A 23,365-nucleotide genomic window follows, 5' to 3' on the forward strand; every position below is an offset into this window, starting at 1 on the left:
TTGAAATACCAAGAAGTAATTCAGTAATATAATCGATTTACATAATATGCACAAGGTTTGAATAAGAAGCAAATTATAATAGAATAATTTATTCGAAAATAGTAAGTAGGCTTTTCATCTTTTATAAATATAAAACTATACAGCACACATCTCAAGTAAAATTCACAACAAGTGCATAGTTCTGGTCAAACAAAACAAAATATCACAAGGGTATAAAAATGAAAATATGTAATAAAAACATACAATTCAGAAAAAAGCGATAATTGTTAAAAAAAAAGTAAGTGATGAGCTGACTTGGAATTTTCATGTGGTCAATTATGATAAATTCCCTCATGCATGTATAAACAACATCCGCAAGGAGTGATTAAAAATTGTTCAATGAGAAAAGTTGTATATTTCGAAAGATGGGAATTATTAAAATTCATTAATATTAAACGAAATTAATTCTTATGAAGGTATCTTTAAACGTAATAACCTGAGAATGTTTATTCGTTTGAAGAAATACAACAATTATTAATAACTGGATAAAATTATTTCTCTTGCTTTTTTTCGAATTTTTCCGAGATTCGAATTAAAATTTTGGCATAAGTAAAATAATTTGTTATTTTATTATTTATCAGACTTAGGCAAGTATTCGATAATGTTCATAAGGGCAGTTAGATTTTATGGTTTTTCTTTTCTTGTACATTTCACTGTCCTCTTTTGGTATTTGGGTATCGAATTTCAGTTTTAATTGTATCACGCAACAGCATCATAAAATACGCCACTGCTTCTATTGCTTGGAGTTTTCCTAGAGTCGGTAGCAGAAGAAAGATCTTGGGAATTACTTGGTCCATCAACGAATCCTGAAAAAAAAAAGATAATTCAATGAAGATTTCTAACGTCTGTGAATCTATGAATTTAAAAAAAATTATTCAGTGAATAAAAATTTATAGGATAAGAAAAAATGTTTTTTATCAAAGACATATTTCTATTATATTGGAAGTAGTTTTGGTAGACTTGATGTTGGGATTGAACCAGATTATTTTCAAGGAAAAACATTTTTGGGAATTTTGTTGGTTTAATGATACCTGATTACTTACTTCTTCTCACTCTTTCCTTAGCCTGCTGAGATTCATACTGAAGAATCATCTCGTTGGTCCTGTAAGCTTCCTTCTTTATTTGGTCATTCAATCTTCTAGGCACATCTGGTATGGCCCATTCCACAGCCATGATCACAAAGCTCACTAAATTTTGATACGCCACAATGAAAGCTAATCTGGCTACCATCACTTGCCAGTAGATAAGAGGTCTCTTGTACCTCGGATCATCATTAGGTCCTGTCCTGTATTCAGCATATCTACAAGTTGTGATATTCGAGAAGGCACTCCTTTCGGGAGCTGTGCCATTTTCGAAATCTCTAACGTCAAAAACTGCCAAGCTGTGGTTCAAAAAACCGTTTTCACTGTGATCCTCGCTAAGTTTCATTGCGTAGACTAGTTTGGGTATAAAGTTAGAAGAAAATGCTAGAATGAAGGCGTTTGAAATCACAGATATTCGACCAATTGTGGTCATTATTTGGTACCATACTCCTATGTTCTTCACTCTCGTTGGTACTGGTCGACGGTAGTACTGGATGAACTTCTTCGCATCTAGCCTCATCTCAAACACGTTGTTGACAAGGGCAAACAAGGGCGCCAAAGGAAATGCAGTCACAAAAATTGTTACAAATCCATACTGCAACACTGAAAAAGATGCATAAATGTTAATTTATATTTGTTATTGCTTCAACATTCCAATGAATTGAATTGTGAACTTTTCATTCTAAAACCGTAAAACATTAAGATCGAGTTAAACCTACATTCCCTTCAAACCAGTTGAAATCTTTGTGGACAAAAAGAATAACAAAAATTCCAGAGAAGAACTGATGCCGGATCAGTATATTTAGACTTTATCAAGGCAAGTACATTCAGTCCAATAAACATGATTAGTTTGATACATACCCATTTCGAGATATTCTTGAAACAAACAAGTTTCGTCGAAGTCGTTCAGTTTGTAATCTTCAGTCCATTGATTACAGCAAATTATAACCTGGTGTTTTTCCTTTTCCGCTCTTTCAATGCCAGTGCTGACTTTGAAAGTCTTGTACATTTTGACAAGTATGGGAACGGTCATTTCTACTAAGCTATTCATGGCTTGGTTGCCAATCATGATGATTCCAAGCTGGATGCTGAGTTCCATCAAACATCCTCCAGGATTACACTGTGGACAAAATATTACTGTAAAATTAAATATGTTTTGAAATTGATATTTTATAATCCATATTTCATCTTCCCTATTTCATTTGATTAAAAAAAATAATACTTGAAATATAACTAATTTTTGCAGCCAAGTAAGTATATTATGTTACTGGTACAAATAGGGTTATGTCTAGATGTTCTATTTATAAAAGACGAGAGCATTACCTCTTCTTGCCTGTATCCAAATATCCTGTTGTATTTCGCTGGATAACCCACAAACTTCCCTTTCAAGAACGCAATGTAAAAAATTGAAGAGTAATAATTCACAAACTGGAACAAGTAACTCTTCAACGTGTGACTATCATCGTATTCAGTTTGTGTCCTGTGAATTTCCATCTCTGTCAATTTGTGTGCAAGTTTATCATATAAAAAACTTAGTATTTGTATACATATCAAATTCAATACAGCTGCAATAACTGGTACAGTATAAATTGTATATTTGATGCTATAGGAATAAATGACTTCTGATGTCATCAGGGACATCCTGTATATTATGATGCCGAAAACAACACTAAGGGTCAACAATATCCACAACAGAACAATAGAGAAACTGAAGATCATTGATGGTAGTTTGACTTTCCAGTAAGAAACTGCTGGTTCTTCTACCAAAGTGACCACATTAAGTTTTCTTTTTTTAACGTTGGCAAGCTTCATCAGGTATTCAGGTCTTGGTGGTTCAGCCAAAATATCGAAACCTGTCAATCCCCATCGATGAGCTATGCCTGCACTATATCTTTTCCATAACTCCATGTAGAGGGTGGCCCAAAACGACATAAAAACAGCGAAAAATATTGTAGCTGGATTATCTATGAAGTGCTGAACTTTGGCATAGGTACAGCTCTCGCTTAGCTTCCAATAATCACAGTATTTATCGCATCTGGGGCACATGATGATGTCCATATTGCATATATCGTCTACCACAGCGTCTTGGTATAATGAAAATATGCCGAACAAGAAGCATAGCAGGCCTACCATAGCTGCCGGTATCAACATATGGGTATAAAAACCGAGCCATGTGAAGTAGAGAGCGACTTTAACTCCAAAATACTCTTTTATTTCATCTATAGGTTGGTACTTGATCCATTGTGATACTGAAGCCCAATGATCTAGTAATAGTTTTCTCTTGGAGTTCTCCCTGTTGAGATCACCCTAAAAAAGACAACATAATTCATTAAATGTTCGTATATGAGAGAGATTAAACTAGGCGTGGAAACATTGAAAAAATTAATTTACCCACATCATGAAGGGGATAGGCTGCTTTGTATACGCCATCTGACAATAATTTTTTTATTCCGTTGCTATTCACATCTTCTCCGTACTTTTCTCTCTCTAAAATATAGTCGATGATCATTATCCTAGTTGAAGTTTTGAAGAAATCTTTAGCACTTGAATCGAACCTGAAATCAATAATTCATCATAACATTTCGTGTAAATTTTGCATATACGTTTATTATATCCTCGAGCTCATTGAAACCATTGAATATGAATATTATTTCTTATTATTCGAGTCTGTGGATAAAAAGATCCCTTCAATGTGAGATACAGGATATGGTAAAAAGATTGGATGAAATTTTGTTCTGTTTTATTTTCATTTGATAGCATTTGTTATAATCAATTGTGGAAAATTACATTTGTCATCACAATAACCAGAAACCGTCAAAGAAAATATTGATGCAACTGCCAGAATAAAATTGATATAAGATATTATAATACTTACAAATAATCCTTATCTCTGCTATATTCGAAAGTGAGCTTGTATTGTTCAGCAGGAAAAATTGTTTTATCCAGTTTAATAGAACAATAATCCAGAATTTTGTTCAGAGTCTTCGTCAATACATTTGTGATACGTTCATTATCATTCTGAAACAGAACACTTTTGAAAATCAGCAAGAATTCAATGGAAATGAAATTAATGGATACAATCATCAGACTAGTTGAAAGCCAACTGTCAAGCTTCCAGGAATTCCTAGTTTGTGCATGAACAATTGAACAAGGCACCAAATAATTCTATGAAATCACCATTGACCTAGTCCAAACATACATAATGAATTTTATCAAAATCAGACCAGCAAAACTCGAGATATGAAAATAACGTGTATATCATGTTTGCGAATGCTCTAAAAGTACTTTCTATCAGAAAAATCTGAAATTCGTATGGAACCATTCACAACCCAAACAGGATACTCAGATGTTAGGACGGTCTGTGGATAACAAGACCAACAGACAGACCGACACAAAACCAGGATAGTCTGAAATGCTTTTTGCGTGCGGAAATTATTAAATTTCATCTCAAAAATGACCACATAGCTCCGTCTACCTTGGGTACACTCGGAAGCAACATCATTTATAATTTTATTACATATCTATAGGTACTTACTAGTTTAATTGGTAACCTCAATTTCAAAAGCTCAGCATATTGACATAAAACAGCTTTTGGTGCATGAATTTTAACGAAGTGGATTGTCTGGGTTTCATCTCTTTCCAGAAGAAGACCGGCTTGTTGTAGGTTGAATTCAAACATTTTTCTTTTTTCTTCGAAGTGCGCATGACCAGCTTTTGTGATGTCTTCGTAGGCCAACACGTAGTCCACGGATTCGCCTGTTGAAAATGAGTTCCATTTCTGTAAGAAAAAACCATAATTGAAAATCTATCCAAGATTTATCTCCATAGAAGATCCAAAATAGGAGCTATGATCATTTTAAGTTATTTTGATTGATAGATACCATTAGAAGGTACCTAATGTTTTATTGTTGAGAAAAACTCTCAGAAGTTTTTGATGGGTTTAATTAATAAACTACTTTATTTTCAATATCCGATAAAATTATAGAATATCAAAAGGAAATTTGCGTTCATGAGTAATTTTCGTTACATATTATCTATTCATTGATTGGAAAAAATATATGCTGATAATCATGAAATACAATTATTCAGAAAAACAAGTATGTAATTTTATATTTTCTAATGACAAAATTGACATAAAATTAATGTGAAAATACAAAATAGGTATTTTTATATCAAGGTCTCGAAATAACTCTTCACAATCGAGAGAAAAATTATAATAGAGGATGCTTGTGCTCAAGGATTGGTGAAGAATGGGCATAATAGACCAATAAGTGATGTGATAAATTCAACAGCAAAGAAAAATATTTATTATTGAACTTGTTCACATCCAGGGGGGGGGCATGCACCCCCCCCCCTGAGATTTTGATTGCCTCATTTTTCAGCACAACACCCTCAATAATACTTCCTCAATCCAGAGGGCATGAAAAAAGGAATGTAATGGATTGTCAACAATTTTCCGGTTTTCAATGACAATCCTGGACGCCTAATCGATTTTCAATAATTTTCATTTTGCCCCCCCTGAGAAAAATTTTTGCGGGCGCACATAACGCTTATCAGATGTTGCATTCACCGAAGAATTTCACCTCGAGATTTTTGCTTTGTTACTACGATTTTTTTGTTATTATAACCTTTAGTCTGCTTCTTTGAAGAAGATTCTAGCTTCTTGTATTAGCTTATATCTAATCCAAACTTGTTATTCAGTATTTATTGATCTTCTCTTTTGTAATTTTCTTGCATTCTTGCAGATTCAAAAAACTAAGGTAGTAGCACATTTTCAGAATGTCTGTCCGGAATTCGATAAATCTCGAAGGGAATGTGCTAGAGAATTTAAATTTTAAGATTATGTTATGTCAGCCTTAAAATTATAAAACATTGAAGTTATATACGATTATACTACCCTATAACGAGAAATCTTATCCTTCGTAGTATTTGCTGGATATTTGGAACACCATAGGTCATCACTCTATCAACATCTCATATCGATTTAACAGATATACGTAAACTTCTAATCAATAGTTATTTTTTTAACATTCTCACCTCCGTCTTATTTTTAGCAACACCCAAATCGTTCAAGAGTATATCCCACATTTCGCACACTAAATTTCAAGTTGAAACTTCACAACACTTCGAACGCACCACACTATTCGAATTCATTTTCGTACTGTAGATATTCTCGACATCATAAGATGCACTAATGAACAAACAAAAACAAGGATATTGTTGATAAATGTGTCCAAAGTATTTGAGGAGTTATCTCAAAATGCATTAAGATCTCCTTTTCGAGAAGTGATGACTAATTCAATATCTTTCTTCAGGTAGAACTCCAAACAGTGAACTGTACTGAGTTCGTTACCACAGCTACGCAACTTTTTTGCCGTTATTCCCGTGCCATTTTCGTGATGTTAGTGAGACTATGTTAATTTAATTAGCAGAGTGATATGATGATTAAAGTTTGTCTCATTATCTCCATTGTACTCAAAATGAGTTCATTGGATAAAATTAATTATTGAGTTGGGCAACTGTTCGGACATTTAAAAAAATATGGAAACCAATGCCGTGATGAGCTTTTGAATGCTCGTTCATAAATGCCCAAGTGTTTTTCAGTTTCAGTTTTTAGGTCTCTTGATCCACAAGTTATAGTTTAAACGACCTGCTGGAATGACGGACAGACAGAATCAAATTTTAGGACGAATTCTTCATCAGAAAGTCGAACCTTATCGTTCGAGACTATCCCCGGCACCAAATTCGAAAATTTCAGTAATTTCGACGAAATTCATGACAGAACGATCTGTTCGGAGAAGGAACGTTTAAAAATGACTAATTTATAATGTTAGAACCAACTGATTCTCAGTAAATCTGGTTTTTATAATGAGTAAACATGAACGGGTATCATTGCAGAAGCAGAATATTTATTTTTAGATATTCATAATATAAACGCAAGGTAGGAACTGGAGAGTTGAAATAAGAGCAAATGAATAAAATGGAAATATCAGAGGAACAAGATTTAAAATTCTATTTTTTCTGCATCCTTTTTGAAATTACTATGGCGAAAAAGAACCGGAAGTTATTTAAAGAATATGTATTATTGATCTGAATTCATTGCATCATCTCCATTTTTATCATTAAAACTTGAATATCTCTAGTTCCAGTACGTATTGGATGTTTCTGGAGAACTGGTTCTATTTGAAATTGAGATTACGATATTATTCGATATTAAGAGGGAACACCACCATGTGGCTGCTCAGTTTGAAACGAAATTAGAGATATTTCTTTTGATAAATCACCGATTTTTATTGGGATTTCACATGATTTCCTTAAACAATACTCCATATTGTAGCAAGTAAATATTTCTGATAGGCGATGAAAAACAAAAACAAAAAATTGGTAACTTTTCCTTTTTCGCAAAACAATTGATGATATTTACTTTGTATAAAGCACTGATATATTTTTATGAAATTCGTGAAAAAAAAAATACCAAATTCATTTAAATAAAGGGAAAAATAATATTTCGTGAAAAATATATAATCGATCATCGCATAGTGCTTCCCTCTACTTATTTGCTTCGTAAAAAGGAAGAAGATGAATTGAATGTACAACTCCGTACACTGTACAAAGTTTGATCATCGCAGGAGCGCCAGAGGGGAAATGAATGGGTACCAATGGGTACCAGATACGAGAAAAGCCACGTGCTGGTAATCCCTCTTAACTATTAAGCTCAAATATTTGTGCTCCCTAAATACTTTCGGTTATACAGGAAATGAAAATAATTTATAGTTTATAGGGTTGTCCTCTACTCGAAACAATTATATAATAAATAAATAAATAAAATTCTTCTAAAAAATTTTTTATTTTCCTTCTCTGACATGATTAGATACTCAATTCTAAACGACTTATTTGCCTTAATTGCTACGATCAAAAAACATTGTGATTTGTTGTTGTTGTTGATATTTCAGATTGAGCGATGTAGAAAATTGAAGAAATAAATGGAATGCTGTTTTTTTACTTACGCTCTGCAGTTTGCCCCATGAGCAGGTCATGAATCGCCATTAAAAGGCAGTTATACCAACTCAACATTAACATGATAATAAAATCACTAGATCGAATAAAAATTGTGTATTGTTTCAAAATCGCTAAAAAAATATGAGAAGTTACAATGGAAATAAGTACATATATAGAATTACCGCGTTTATAAGCAAAAATGAATCGAGAAAAATCTGGAAGCCAATTTCTACATTACCCTTATGATACCTCTCACGTGCTTTCTCCATATATGTAACTTCGACATTTTGAGTACCTAACCGTAATAATGATATAACAATCAAGTACAAGTGAGCAAGTTAAGCAAATCATTATTTTTAGGTTTTCCGGTAGGGAAGTTTATATATTCACAACTTGATATACAGGACATTGATATGAATTCCTTTTTTGTTATCAATTTATAGTGATTAAGATAATTGTATTGTAGATGTAATTAAAAATATAGCTAAGGTGGAAATTTGTGGAAACTGAACGTTACTTCAAGTGATATAAAAATATCGATCAGTAAAAGAAATAAAAATTCATTTGATCGATTAAGGAAGAACCAAATCAATACTGCCTTTTCCTCAGTGGCGGAGCTAAAGGGGGCCAGGGCCCCCCTTAATTTTTACTGGCCTTCCCAGAAATATTGCATGAGCAAAAAATACCATATGAATTCAACATAAACTAGATGGTTCTGGAATTCTTGGCCCTGCTTAAAAAATCCTGGCCCCCTTATTCTTGAAAGCTAGCGCCGTCACTGCTTTCCTCAAATATTTTTGAACAAATGAAAGTAATTGGGTTATCTACTGATTTGTAACAATATAATCTAATTGTAATGAGTTCGTTTATTCTGAGAATATTACAAATAAATTGGTATTACACATTCTTTAAAGAAAGTACCAGACTTAGCTACGATACTATAACGTGGATCTTCAGCCTCATCTATCGTTTAATTTGTTCACAGTTCTTCATTTTGCAATTCATGTCAAGCGTCTTTTGTCATTTTCACAAAAAAATTGAAATATTGAACAAAGAAGAATTTGACGCGGTACCTAAATCCTTAAAAATACCAAACTGTTCGTACACTCATAGCTGAAGGCCTTTTATACCTTTCAAAACTCAAATTACCACTTTACTTTACAAATGTATTTTATGATTATATCTGTATTATTCATTAACATATTATACAAGAATGATTCCACTTTGAAGATGATAAAATATACCTACATGTACATATACAAATTTTGTTATCAATGACTGATTTTGCCAGGTAAACAAAGAGGTTGTTCGAAATTATAAAGATAAATATATAAAGTTATATAACCAGTTGAATATAAGGTATGACATGCCCAAAAGTCTAACCTAACCTAACCTAACCAGTTGAATATAAGCTATGACATTCCCAGAAGTCGTGTTTTGAATTATAATGTCAATCCTAATATTTGACATCGAATTTCTACGATTTATTTCATAATAAACTTATAATAATAATCATAATTAGTTTCCATAATATGGAATATTTATTCATTTATCACAACTTTCCTCCTCAGAATGAGAACACTTCAAAAAAACAATATAACCTAGTTTTGATATTGTGTCAATAAGTCCAGTAATAAATTACACATAAATTAACAGATGAAACCTTACGTGTGTGCATTTTTCTGTTAGATTCAAATATACATCCACTAAAGACTCGCCGTTCTTGGAATTCGAATCCATTTTAATAACTATGCAATATCTACACTTGCACATGCACTGATGAGTCAATCACTGCTTATCATCTTGCAAAATTTTGCATTTTTGGTTCACTTAAACCGATAAGAAATCATCACGTTAAACTATAAATTGAAACTGTGTTTATTTATCTTGATATGCACGATTGCGAATTATAATGCATTTGGCAAAAATAACGATGGAGCATGAGCACTAACCCCTCCCAGAAATCAATGGAGGGACACAACTATGTATAAGGTGTAACCGAATAAGATACGAATTCATCAAATGAACATTACTTCAGAAATGTTAAGCTGATAATTGCAATAAAATATCGATAGTTTAGAATACAGAATAATTAGGGATTTATTTTAAGAGGTGAAGTATTGAAGATAATAATAAGATTTGGCAACTTTTGAAACGGTCACAAAATTTCTGTTTATCCTCAACTTTTATGGAGCAGTATAAGTATCTAGTGAACACTAAAAAGTACGATATTTGGAGATTTACGTTAGAAAATGAACTGTATCGCACTAAAGGAAGCGTCGAACTGTTCTTAGTTTTTCACTGTTCCATTCTTCTCCCATACAATCTACTAGTTGTTCATCAATTGGATGATTAGCAGTTGCAATATTGCACAAAAGAATTTACAATTTGAATAACTTCTTCTTTGTTAGTAGAAATATTGCAGTCATACACTTTTCTTTTACACAATAACGAACTATACTAGAGAATAGGGATTCACGGATTGACTTGATATTCAAGTTATTTGACTTGGGTTGGGCTTGACTTGAAATCAACTCAAGTTCAATTAAAGTCATAGTTTTTCAATGTCAAGTCAAGTACTTGATAAATAAATACTTGACTTTATGAATAGACCAGTATAGTTTAGAGATTCACGGCTTGACTAGCTATTCTAGCTACTTGACTTGGGCTCGACTTGAAATCAACACAAGTTCAAGTCAAGTAATAGTTTTTCAAGTTTTGTCAAGTCAAGTACTTGATAAATAAATGCTCGACATTGAAAAACTACTTGACTTGAACTCGAGTTGATTCCAAGTCATGCCCAAGACAAGTAGCTTGCATATCAAGTCAAGCAATCTTAATGGGTTGTTGAAACATGTATCGTTTTATTTTTAGGAGTTTATTTTACTTGCCAAATGTCGAAAGATGACAACTTCATAAGTGACAGCTGCCCAGATAACAGGCTATTCAAAATGAAAAAAATAGTTAATACATAATTACTTTGTATTAGTTGTATCATCAAAGTCATAGGAAATTCGAGTAGAATATTGAATTAATTTAGTGATGTGATCAAATTATTGTATTGTGCAGATCTTGAAATTGTTATATTTTACATCTTATTTCAAAATTTCTTTCAGATCGAATAAGTAGTTGAATTCATCAGGAAAACAAAATTTCGTACGAACATATTTGCTCCTATTCGTTTCTAGGATTATCTGGCTGGACGAACAGAATTGAATTTGACCACGGATTCGTCATCAGTGAATTGAACCTAATCGTATAAAACCTTAGAGTAATAAACATAGAAAGAGGGAGCATATGTCATTTTCAGTAAGCAAATTTTGTTCCCAATATGAACTATCAAATTTGACATGAAGCGCGCGGAAATGGAAACATATCAGTGATGCGACATTTCACTCGATTCGCGAGTTTCTCCACAAAAAAACGCACTTCTTATATCCCACAGTGAATCAACGTTTCGTATTAACTCAAAATATATTGAAATTCAGAAAACAAACCTCAAGCGCGCAAAACGACATGAAACAACCGATGACACTAGGAGAGCAAAAGTTGCCAAACCTTGGATTTCAGCAGGTAGATACAGAAAATAATAAATATTTTGCTTATTATAAATGTGAGAATTAGGAAAAATATCGGATTCCAAATATTCAAATTTGCATATCTAATCGGGAATCACTCAAAGAAATGTATTTCATTCAATATAATAAACATTCAAAACGATATAGTCAAATTGTGGATTTGAAAATATATCACAATCCGACAACGTAATCTATCCATGTTGGGGACATGTAAAATTTGTGTATAATCCCTTTATCTATGTTTATTACTCTCTGTATACAACCAATCCCGGGTCAAAATTAGACAGACATTGTGCTCAAACATACAAAACTTATATACAATTTCATATACAGAAAAATATATTCAAACAATACCGAATTCCTCCATTTCTCATACGTTGTGGCCTCCTGTCCCCCATCTCTGTTCTTCCCCTCCCACCTCCCGTTCATCTCGAACGTTTCGGCACCATCCAGATTCATCAGGGAATAATATACGGTATTTTGACTTTGCGAACGATTGAACGGTCTGCGTCCATAAGAAACACTTCTTCTGTTCGGCACCGAGGAGTTGACTGAGATGGTATCGTAGTAGTCATCGGCATATTCATCGTCCATGGCGGGTTTGTACCTGGAATCGTTAAACTTTTATTAATAGAGCTTCTATCATTGTAACGTCGATGTGGCGGTTGAAGGCAAACTCTCAAAACGCACCTCAAGGTGGTTTAGTGTGAAGCTGAGAAAGGTTAGGTATTATTGGTTAGAGGGAAACTGAATCATCGAACAGAAATATTGGAGATCGCATGATTTTTATTGCAAGTATTACATTGTTCCATTCGTTTGTAATTGTGAGAAACCAGTGGTTCTCAATAGTAATCCACAGAGAGTAGGAGACACCTATTTCCAATGCATGAATTTCACCGCATTATTATACAGAATGTCAATTATATAAGTGTACAGAGTCTTTCCCAGTTGTGGGCCAAAATTTCAGGAGGTGGTAGTATTCACCAAAATAAGAAAAAAAGTTTCTATAAACTGGAAATATATAAAATACATACTGAACAACAGAGAGTAGGAGACACCCATTTCCAATGCATGAATTTCACTGCGTTGGTCTACAGAATGTCTGTAATGTAATTAGGGATTCATCAAGCCAAGTAGCTTGACATTTTAACCAACTATTTGACTTCAAAACCATGCTCGTAAGAAATTAAATACTTGAGCTTGACTTGACTTGATTTTCGATATTTCTTGACTTGACTTGATATCAAGCTACTTGATATCATTTGAGCTTGATATGCTCGCGTCGCACGACATATACCTATTTCTGCAATCTCGTGAGCGCTTAGACTAAATAAGAGGGTTCCTCGAGTGCCTAGAGACTGCAGAATTCGCCAGTGTGACTTTATTAGTAGTTTTCTCATCTATTGGTAGCTTTTGGCTATTTCAGAAATATCTTTCCAAGCTTGGCCAAAGGATTTTTTATCAACGCCAGCATCTTCAGCTCCTGTTGAAAAACAATTTTCCAGGGGCAGAGCTGCTCTTACAGTTCCAAAGACCGAAATAGGTTAGGCGACAAATCTTTAAGATGCCTCATGTGTCTTAGATCCTGGATGGAAAATTATGAAATCAAACAAAGCCTGGAGGTTTCTCAACATTGAAAACCTTTATTTTTTATTATTGTTTATTTTGTTATGATTTAATTTATGTTTCTATTTCAAAAAAGTTAATATTTTTGGTTCTTTTATACAATTAGTTTAATAAAGTGTTTTTTGCAAGGTTCCTTATCATTTCATCATTTTCTATTGATGTGACACTACACAATAAAACTGCCAAGAATCAAGTAGCTTGATATGATTCAAGTACTTGATAAATAAATACTTAACTTGAGATTGAAAAACTACTACTTGACTTGAGCTTGGCGTGAAATCAAATATGTGATTAAAATGAAGATGTACCTGTATATGAATATGAACAACTACGCAAAAGCTTAACTTCACGCCAATTTAAATTTTTTTTCTCTTGAATTTCAAATGCTGTATTTGAAAACTATCTATCTGCACCTACGTTCATATGAACTTGTCTTTTTGAGTAGACTTAGGGTACAGTCGTTGTGTACTTACTTCTTTAATATCTTACAGATTAAATTAGATGTAATTCACTTTGATAACTTCAATAACACTAATAACAGTGCATCCAATTTTAAACCAATCTTTGTCTCAGTAAGGTTCAACATGAAAATAAGGTCACCTGATACAAACTGTATGCGTTCAATCAGAATTAGAAGTCACTTAATAAAAAAAAATTAGAAGTTGAAGTATACACATAAAATTAAGTAAATCACACCAAAAATCACTTTAAAATACATATACATATGCAAATGTCCAACTTGCAAATAGACATAATTTACTTCAATTACGAATGATGTTCAAGTACTTGGCAGTTTTAATTACCTTCGTTCAATCGACATATGTAGGTACAATTAACATCTTATTGACTCTACTGAAATGTGCCTTCTGTATTTCTATATGATCAATTCAGTCATTGGGTCCAAGAGGTCATGGACTTTTGTATCAGTTTATGATATTATGTCATTTTTTCTGGTTCGATCCTAATCGAACATAAAAAGCTGTAACTGAAGTATTTAAAGTTCTTCGAGGTTAGGTGCGGAGTGAATGTATGTGAAAATATTTATCTGAATTAATTATTACGTAATATTGTCTGATAATTTCAGCGAAAATAAATATATATATTTTGGGAAAGTTAGTCGTCAGTTGAAAATTACTTTCATGTAACCTAACTGAATTATAGATAGTGTTAAAAAGCTGGCAAATATATAAAATATCAGCAAACTTACTCATTTCAGAATTATTGTCGTTTATAATTAGTTATTGATAGAACTTTCCTCCATATTTCATTATAGAATCCAAATGAGTTCAAAATTCAACAACGAATGAACGAGTATCAGAATGAGCCTTGTGTACGAGTATTATACTTTATTTTCTTTGATTCATTGAATTTTTATTCTAATTATAATATGTTTCTATGATGTTCCCATGAAAATCGTCTAGTGATTTCTGCATTGAAAAATATCGATTTCTAGAACTGTTTACTCTATACAAATTTGACAGATAATAAATGAATTCATGAAAAGAGAACTCCGAGTACCAACATAAAATAATGAAATATAACTATGAAATCTGTATAAAACTGAGATATTCTCGCACGATTTTGTTCAATAAGGTATTGCAGAATGAACGGATTTGCCACAGAAATAGATAGATTTTTTGTTTATCTCTCATCAATATCTATCAACCTTAATGACACCAAGAACAGATTAAATAAATCCCTATAGTGGAATTCTATTTAAGTCTCATTTATTGATGTATAAAAACTGGAATCTGAATCGTTCATTCATATGTTCAGGAGAATATTCATTGGATATATCAAAATTTTAATTGCACATTATATACTCATTAAAAATAATTTACGCTCAATCTAAAAAATTTAAAGAACTTGACTTCCTGGTTATTAGATAATATATTCAAATATCGTCAATTAAGAAAAACTACTGGAGATTTGTATGCACTGTTTTATCTCCATTATTATGTTAATAGTAGAAATACACTCGAAGGAGTAAAGCGCCACTCTGAAATCAACTTCAAATCAACAAACACTCAGTCGAAAGATACAATTATGAACAGAATACACACAAACGAAATTCCTATGAGCAATCGCACTTACCTAGAAAAATAACTACATTTTCTGATATTCGCTCACTTCATTCACTGTTCCTTCATAATAAAAATCCAATGAGTGATTCGAATCGAATGAATACAACATTTCCTTATAGGTTAGTCAATTGGTATCGCTTAGTCAAATGATACCTTTTTTATTCTCTAAAAAAACGATTAATTTCAGGCGAATGAGAATGACGTCCATGGAAACACTTATCTTGTTAAATTGAGCGTGTTGAATATTCGATAAATCTGTTTGATTACTAATGTGTGACTGTATAATTGAAAATGACAAGTGTATAGTTGTAAAAATGATGCCATTTCATACGAATTTTATTATATCTACATCGCTCCAATCGAATAACATGAATACATACATGATAATTTAATGATAATTCGTAAGCTTAACGACTTTTGCAGTCATTAAATCCATAGATACAATCCTCCAACTAAGAGGAACAACGAAGGATAGTTCAGCATAGATATTATTAATCAATTCGATTAAATATGAAGCTCAATAATGGGTTCGTAATAATATTCAATCCATTCTTTGAATTATTCTAAGAATAAACTAGTTGCCCGCTCCTGATTCGCAAGTTCTGTTAGGCAACCCAAAATACATTATTCGAAGTGTCAAATTATACTCTACGATTGTTCGCTCAGTCCGAGCAAAAGGGAAAGCCTTTTTTCTTCTTTTCCGTACGAGTTTTTTGAAAATATTTTGTTGTATAAGCCTTCCCATGACAGTAATGAACACAACAATAAAAGAATTATCCAATTTGGTGCAGTCGTTTCAACGTGATGCCCTTACATAATATCCATAGATCCTTTTTTATATAAACAGTGTTAGCCATCGAAAATTTAACACCTCGATTTTCCGGTTTTCAAATGACAATGTGAAAAATCGCTTGAACCCGTCAATTTCTGATTCGAGGTGAAAAAAGTTTTCCACTTCTCGGATATCCGCAATGGCAACCCTAACTTGGATGAGTACAACACCTTGATTTTGAATAGGGATAAGGGGTGTTGCGATACCTCATTTTGAAGATCTTATCGAGTACTATCTGATCCTGAAATTTCGCTCAAAAATATCCATCGATAACGAAATGATAGGTAAAATAGTGGAAGAGTAAAACTACTAAATACCTTTGAAATGTGTCGGATACGAATAATATTCTCGAGATGAATTCCACATTGCCTCTTTCACTATCTTCGTAAGTAATTGCACAAGTGCATCAAAATTACCGATAATTTTGCATGACAGCGTGTTGTCATAAAAACTGCAAAGAGCCCTCCACCTTCGGTGTCGGGCTCTTTCTCCAAAAAAGAAAATGACCGAATGCAGTTTTTCAAAGAAAACACGCTGGAATGCGAAATTATCCGGTCATTTTGATGCACGAGTGTAATTCGGGGGAATATTTCCCGAATAAACTGTTACATCACTTTTCAAACTGATGTAGAATGGAATTGCCATAGATTCGAACTGTGTAAGATGCATAGAAACTATGCATCTATGAACAGAACAATTATCGCAGTGCAGTTTCGCTTCCTACAATGCAATTATCGCTGTAATTTTCGATAATTGTTCTCCATATACATAGAATTTTTGACAGGAGGGAAATATTCGCTGAAATTTTCGATAATTGTTGTCCATATACATAGAATTTTTGACAGGAGGGAAATATTCGCTGTTATTTAATTATCGATAGATATTTTGAAGCGGAAGTTTAGGGTCAGATAGTACTCGATACGATCATCAAAAATTAGTTATAGCAAAAACTCTGCCAATTCAAAATCAAGAGGATGTGGTCACCCCCTCAGAGGGTTGAAGTTATGAGGATGAGAAAAGCGAAAAAGTCCGAGAGATTTTCCACATTTTCATTTTTTCGGAAAATCGTGGTGTTAAGTTTGTGTTGGACTACCCTGTATATAATATGATATAAAGGGTGTTTTTTTTAGAGCTATAGAACTTTAAATTGCAATAAAACAACGATGGTTTATTCGATTGACATGAATTTTATTTATCCGCAAGATAATCTTGTGGCATTACATTTTAAATATGATTTCTGGCATATGACCGCCACGGCTGGCTCGGATGTAGTCCAATCTGGACGTCTAATTTTCGATGACTTTTTCCAACATTTGTGGCCTTATATCGGCAATAACACGGCAAATGTTGTCTTCCAAATGGTCAAGTTGTGGCTTATCTGCATAGACCAATGACTTCACATAGACCCACAGAAAGTAGTCTAGCGGTGTTAAATCACAAGATCTTGGAGGCCAATTCAGAGGTCCAAAAAGTGAAATTAGGCGGTCACCAAACATGTCTTTCAATAAATCGATTGTGGCACGAGCTGTGTGACATGTTGCGCCGTCTTGTTGGAACCACAGTTCCTGGACACCATGTTTGTTCAATTCAGGAATGAAAAAGTTAGTAATCATGGCTCTATACCGATCACCATTGAATGTAACGTTCTGGCCATCATCGTTTTTGAAGAAGTACGGACCAATGATTCCACCACCCCATAAAGCGCACCAAACAGTCAGTTTTTCTGGATGTAACGGTGTTTCGACATACACTTGAGGATTAGCTTCACTACAAATGCGGCAGTTTTGTTTGTTGACGTAGCCATTCAACCAGAAGTGCGTTTCATCGCTAAACAAAATTTGCTTATGAAAATCGCGATACGTTTTCCGTACAGAACCATTATTTTCGAAATAAAATTGCATTATTTGCAAGCGTTGTTCAGGCATAAGTCTATTCATGATGAATTGCCAATTGCCAAACCAAACTGAGAATAAATCACTTGACAGCTGAGAATAAATCGGTCGCCATCTTGAACAGTAATGCCAACTCAAAGTTATATACCTCGAAAAAAAAACACCCGTTACTATCAAGAAAGAACACGTTCAATTCGAAGGTGTTTCAAGGGAGGTATGACAGGTGTAGGTACCAACTCATCCTGCTGTAACCAATTGTCCCCGAAAGTTATAAGTAAGTATTTCAAATGGGTTAGAAAACGCATATTTACGTTTGTCATTCATTATTACCTTACCTTATTCATAACCTGGCTTATTTTTCAAGCAAAACGACTCATTGATTTTCACAGACCACAAGGCACATCAAAAAGTGACACGTTTTGAATGCTTTGCTTTTTATTAATCAGATGTTATTCTATCTTGTTACACCCCATGTTTACCCACTTCCATATGTCACCTATCAATCTTTCATGATGGATCAATGTGTCATTATGACATTGCAAGTGGCGCTCGAATCTTATGCGATCTTATTGTAATACTCCTTAAGTCTATCAAAAAAGTTGACATCAAACAAACATCTTTTTGATACTCATCCAAATGAGGCCAATGTTCGATTATTTATCGATTATGAATGAATTAATACTTGTTTACTCGAAATATGAGTTTACTTACATTACATCCGCATTTGTTATCAATTTTGCATATATAAAACAACAATAAAAGTATTTCATGTTATCTAAAACGAGAAAGATAAGAATTAATCAATATTGTAACATTTTCTAATTAATATATTTTTTTCCAAAAAATGCCACCTTATCACTATTTTCATTGAACAAAATTAATTAATTTAGTGAGCGTTAAAAACTTATACGAGGAAAGACGAAACAAACTTTTTCAAATTTTGTCCTATTGACATCCTCAGATAAGATTTTTAAGAGAGATTACATGTCATTTCCGGGTTCAACCAGTAAAAGCACATTTTCTTTAAAATATTCGACTTTATTCATCAACATAGTCACCTCCAGAAGTGATTTATGTACTCCACCGCTCCTCTTACTGTTCAATAGCTTTTTTGTAGAAATATTCATCTTTGCTTTCATTAGAGCCCTTTTTTTCCCAGGAGATTTAATCAAGGGAGGTCAGATCTGGATAATGAGGTAGGGTGGTCAAGCAGTTGGAAGCGCAATTCGTTCATAGATTTGTTACAAGGACTACGGTCAATATACGAAACTCGTTTTTATCTATTTTTCAAAGAACAAAAAATGTTGCGTCACTTAACCTTCAAGAATTAACTCTAGGCTATGAAATTTTGACATTTTCTGAAAGAAAATAGTTGAATGAAGAATGGAAAAAAACACTTTCGTACTACATATTATTAATACTTTCAAGTGACGTAACTGTTGCAACGTGGGTAAAATTGCCTTTTGGTGGGATATACTTACTATACAGGGTTTTCCTAAATTAAAGATGCAGCCGAAAATGACAGATTTCTCAGATCATTTTGAGAAAAAAAAGTTCTATAAACATAGGATCGCAAAAGCTTTGTTTTCGAAATAAACAGGTTGTTGAAATCTGATTTTTTTCAAGTTTTTCTCTTATAGCACCTTTCCTTCATGAAATATTCAACTTGAATTCTGCAGAAATATTCTAATTCAAAGTTTTCACCATGTGATTCGCTAATAATGAATACAAATCTACAGGTTGATATTTTTCCTCCAGAACTTTTTTTCGGTAGACCACTGGTAGTTTAGAAAAATGTAAAATGAAACTTTGGTCCGCAGTAGTACACTTTTTGGTTTCTTGTAGTTTTGTTATTATTGCTACCGATATCGAGCAAAAAATTTCAAACAAGAGTTTATAGGTTTAATGAACCTCAACTCTGTAATTTTGTTTAATAATAATAATAAATAAAATTCTTTAATAATCCTTGGAGAAAATCCAAATTATTGTTAAGATCCAGTTAGTAAGCTGTGATGAATAAGTTGATTGTGAGTTTTGGTAGTTATTTACCTAATCTGCAGCGAAGATTAATAAATACTCGATAAACTGATATAATCACAAAAAATTAGGACTACAAGAAACACCCCGTTTCTCGAAAACAAAGCGTTTGTGGGCTCATGTTCATAAGATTTTCATCTTAAAATCATCCAAGGAATTTCTCATTTTCCTTTGTATCTCCAATCAAGAAACACTCTGTTTTAACTCCTGTGTAATATATTTGCCAATTAATTGTATAAAAACCATTCTTTATCCCCTCAATAAATGAAAAATTTAGGAGGATTCGAAAAATATTGGTAGTTTTTAGGAATATGTATTCAATTTCATTCATGTTAAATTTTCATTGAAAGAATAATGAAACACAATTTGTCCTGAATTCATAATACAATGAATCATGAATTTTTATGAATGATAATCCAATAATAACTCGATTAACATCGAATCTGCAACCAATTACAACAGCTTCAAAGGTAGTTGATCCCTGTATACCTTCAAGCATAACAATAACTCGTCAGACCAAAATCGAGCCACGTGACGACTGACAGATTTGAAATTTTAATTAAAATGAGCCGAGTACGAGATCGATTGATTTGCACATGTTTACTTACTCTGTCTTGCCAAAGGTCTTCATCCTGCAGAGCCTCTAAAACACCGGCTATAATCCACATTGGTCGAGGTTGTTTAGCACATCGCGCACTACCTATTCTACTCTTCGTTCAAACAGCGGAAATGTAGAATTACACAAGCTCACAAGCATAACCCGTTACACTGATCTGACTGATCAAAGCCGAATTCAAAACTAGTCCGCTGGATGAGCTGGTCTGGATTAGAACGGCTGCCTATTTTTGAATCCGATCAATTTCAACCGTTCCCAACATAATATGACGGCAGTGGGCTTACTCATGGAAGTGAACTGGACACCGGTTTCTTTCAACGCGAAAAAAATTACGTTTACTACGTGGGATTTATTACGTCATGGTTCAGTGGTCTTCTGACTTGGTTATGTTTGCATCGTACATCAATTTGGTGTCTCATTACATTACAGGTCACGGACAGTCGCAGATAAAGGTTTGTTAGAATGTCCGTCCGAATGATTGATTCCGGAAATGATAGTTTCGAACATAAAAAAAGGAATGATCCCTATGTGAGTTTAGGATTTGTTGAGAGATGTCGATAAGTGATAGACATTTCGAGAAATGGTGGATGCGCTACGGAGCTTGTAAGCTTAGTAAATGAGACTAAAAGTTTCAAGGATATTCAATAACATTAGGAGAAGCTCAGAAGAAATAATTGCTTGAACCTCATTGTTCTATCATTTTGTCACGAATTTTTAATTTTGAGCCGGTAATCGTCTCAACTCTAATGATCGACTATTTGATGACGAATTCTTGATCAATTTCAATTCACTCCGTCCGTTCGGCTGGCTGTAAACAAGTTACCTTCAAACTGAAAAAACTATAAACTTGTAATTCTCAGTGGGAGCCCCGATCTCGAATGTTGCAGTTGAGTTCGTTGAAAAACATAAATTCTATTTGAATTATTTTACAACACAAGATTTGAGACACCCTGTAATGAGATTTCTTGAATTCCAAAGGAGCATAACTTTTTCATATTCTATTTTTTCGAAAATGTGAAGACGGTTCACCTTTAGGATATTGAGAATAAGTTTAATGAGCCAAATACTGAATGAGCATATTTCATTTTTTATATATACATTCTGGTATACAGAAAAATAGAATTTAAAGAATATTTCTTTTAAAATGTCAATAACATATATTCATTTGTCGTTCTTTGAACTCTGCACTTGCTTCCTGGCGGTTATATTATGAATTTCTAACAATAAATATGTATTCTGCTTCTACAATGATACCCTTGCCATGTTTACTAATTAAAATAAGCACATTCACTAAGAATCATTTAAATTGAATTTTTTCCCTGTCGTATTTACGAAAATATGACCATTTTATTAAATAGTATCATCTATAGAAGATAAAACTACCGGGAATCATGAGTAACGCAATTTGTACACTAGGCGAAATTCCCTCGCGAAATAATTTCGCGAGAGAATTGCGCTTAGTGTAGATGCTTCCCCATACCTGAGTAATTGCGGTTTTCAGGCTCTTGCTATGAGAAGGAGCTCAGTCGGTTTTTTCCATGCATCGAACGATTTCACTCATCGAGATTCGCTTAGTGTAAACTTGGTCTGATGAGTTTGTTTCCACATTGGCTTCTTTCAGGGAACAATTGTGTGCTCCACGATCTTTCAGGAAGGTGATTTTTCTTCTCCCTTTTCTTGCTCAAAAATATAAAAGAAAAGGCGGCTGCAGAGGCTGGAGAAGCAAATCACGTTTCCATGTTGGCTGTGAAACTAGAACTGAAGGTAGCTCGCTTGAAAACTCGCCCCAGTAGGTAGCTCTGAATTGCGCTATGTTTTGGGGGAAGTGCGAAATTTCACTCGAGGCTATTAAGTTTCTCCTGAGTGACTTTCGCCAGGGAGTTTCGCTGATGTAAGCGCAGCTGAAAAGTAGCCAGAGTAACATTGAAAAAAATCTAATCCAAAAAAAACTTTAATCTAGGTCATCAAATTCTGAATTCGAATGGAAATCTTTGGATAGGCTACACTGCTGAGGATATATGGTTCCTCGAGATCTTCATAAATACCCAGGTTTTGTTCTCCACCTATGCTTATATCGGCTACAGGGACTTCTAGCAGAGTTATTCATTTTTTCTAAAGAAAAATTGTTACGACGATTAGTTTTTTCTTCCCTGACACAATTTTTTCGTATCTGTGAAGTATTCCTAGGAGGCGACGGACAGGTCCAAGGTCCAAGGATCGGCGGACACGCATGGAAAGGACCAGAGAAGCTACGAGGAGCGGACACAACCGATATCTATACTTATGCCATTTTAAATATCCGGGATTTAGCAAATGTCCCCCCCTTTGTGGGGTGTGATCAAGCCAACTGTGAGGGTAGTTTCCTCTCCTACGCTGATAGGCAAAAGTCGGGGATAAAATAAACGGTTGCTCTATTGTCTACGTGCGTAATCATTCACTGACTGAGCTGATGCAAGAATGATACACAGGTAGAATTCAGAAACGATGTTTTATTCATTATTTAAAGATCCCAAACAAGTTGAAGTGATAGTTCCCAAGGAAACAACATTTCTAATGTCACCAAGTAATAAGTCTAGTTCT

General features: G+C 33.6%; 1 protein-coding gene across 7 annotated transcripts; it reads right to left on the minus strand.

The window, feature by feature from the left end:
* Nucleotides 1–73: 73 nt before the first annotated feature.
* On the minus strand, nt 74–21,089 carry LOC123684121 (anoctamin-1). 7 transcript variants are annotated; one of them, XM_045623253.1, is made up of 9 exons: nt 20,778–21,089; nt 12,053–12,305; nt 4,657–4,899; nt 3,997–4,139; nt 3,517–3,676; nt 2,445–3,428; nt 1,983–2,241; nt 1,083–1,724; nt 74–845 (listed from the first exon to the last, which is right to left on the minus strand). In XM_045623253.1, exons 1-9 carry the CDS (start codon nt 20,798–20,800, stop codon nt 739–741), a joined length of 2,814 nt encoding a protein of 937 aa, XP_045479209.1. In that variant the 5' UTR covers nt 20,801–21,089; the 3' UTR covers nt 74–738. The 7 variants fall into 7 exon arrangements, with proteins under 7 accessions (XP_045479209.1, XP_045479212.1, XP_045479210.1 ...); XM_045623256.1 differs by lacking the exon at nt 20,778–21,089 and adding an exon at nt 15,419–15,563; XM_045623254.1 differs by lacking the exon at nt 20,778–21,089 and adding an exon at nt 14,128–14,304.
* Nucleotides 21,090–23,365: the final 2,276 nt, after the last annotated feature.

The sequence above is a fragment of the Harmonia axyridis genome, chromosome 7 (assembly GCF_914767665.1).
Source record: "Harmonia axyridis chromosome 7, icHarAxyr1.1, whole genome shotgun sequence".
Classification (NCBI taxonomy): domain Eukaryota; kingdom Metazoa; phylum Arthropoda; class Insecta; order Coleoptera; family Coccinellidae; genus Harmonia; species Harmonia axyridis.

Bases quoted from the DNA above. Each gene is read 5' to 3' on its own strand.
- LOC123684121 (XM_045623253.1), bottom strand. From the start codon at position 20,800: ATGAAGACCTTTGGCAAGACAGA. The intron at 4,900-12,052 runs GTATTGTTTGAA...TTTTTCTTACAG, and splicing joins ATGAGAAATGGAGGAATTCG to AAATGGAACTCATTTTCAAC. The intron at 846-1,082 runs GTAAGTAATCAG...TTTTTTTTTCAG, and splicing joins TAAGGAAAGAGTGAGAAGAA to GATTCGTTGATGGACCAAGT.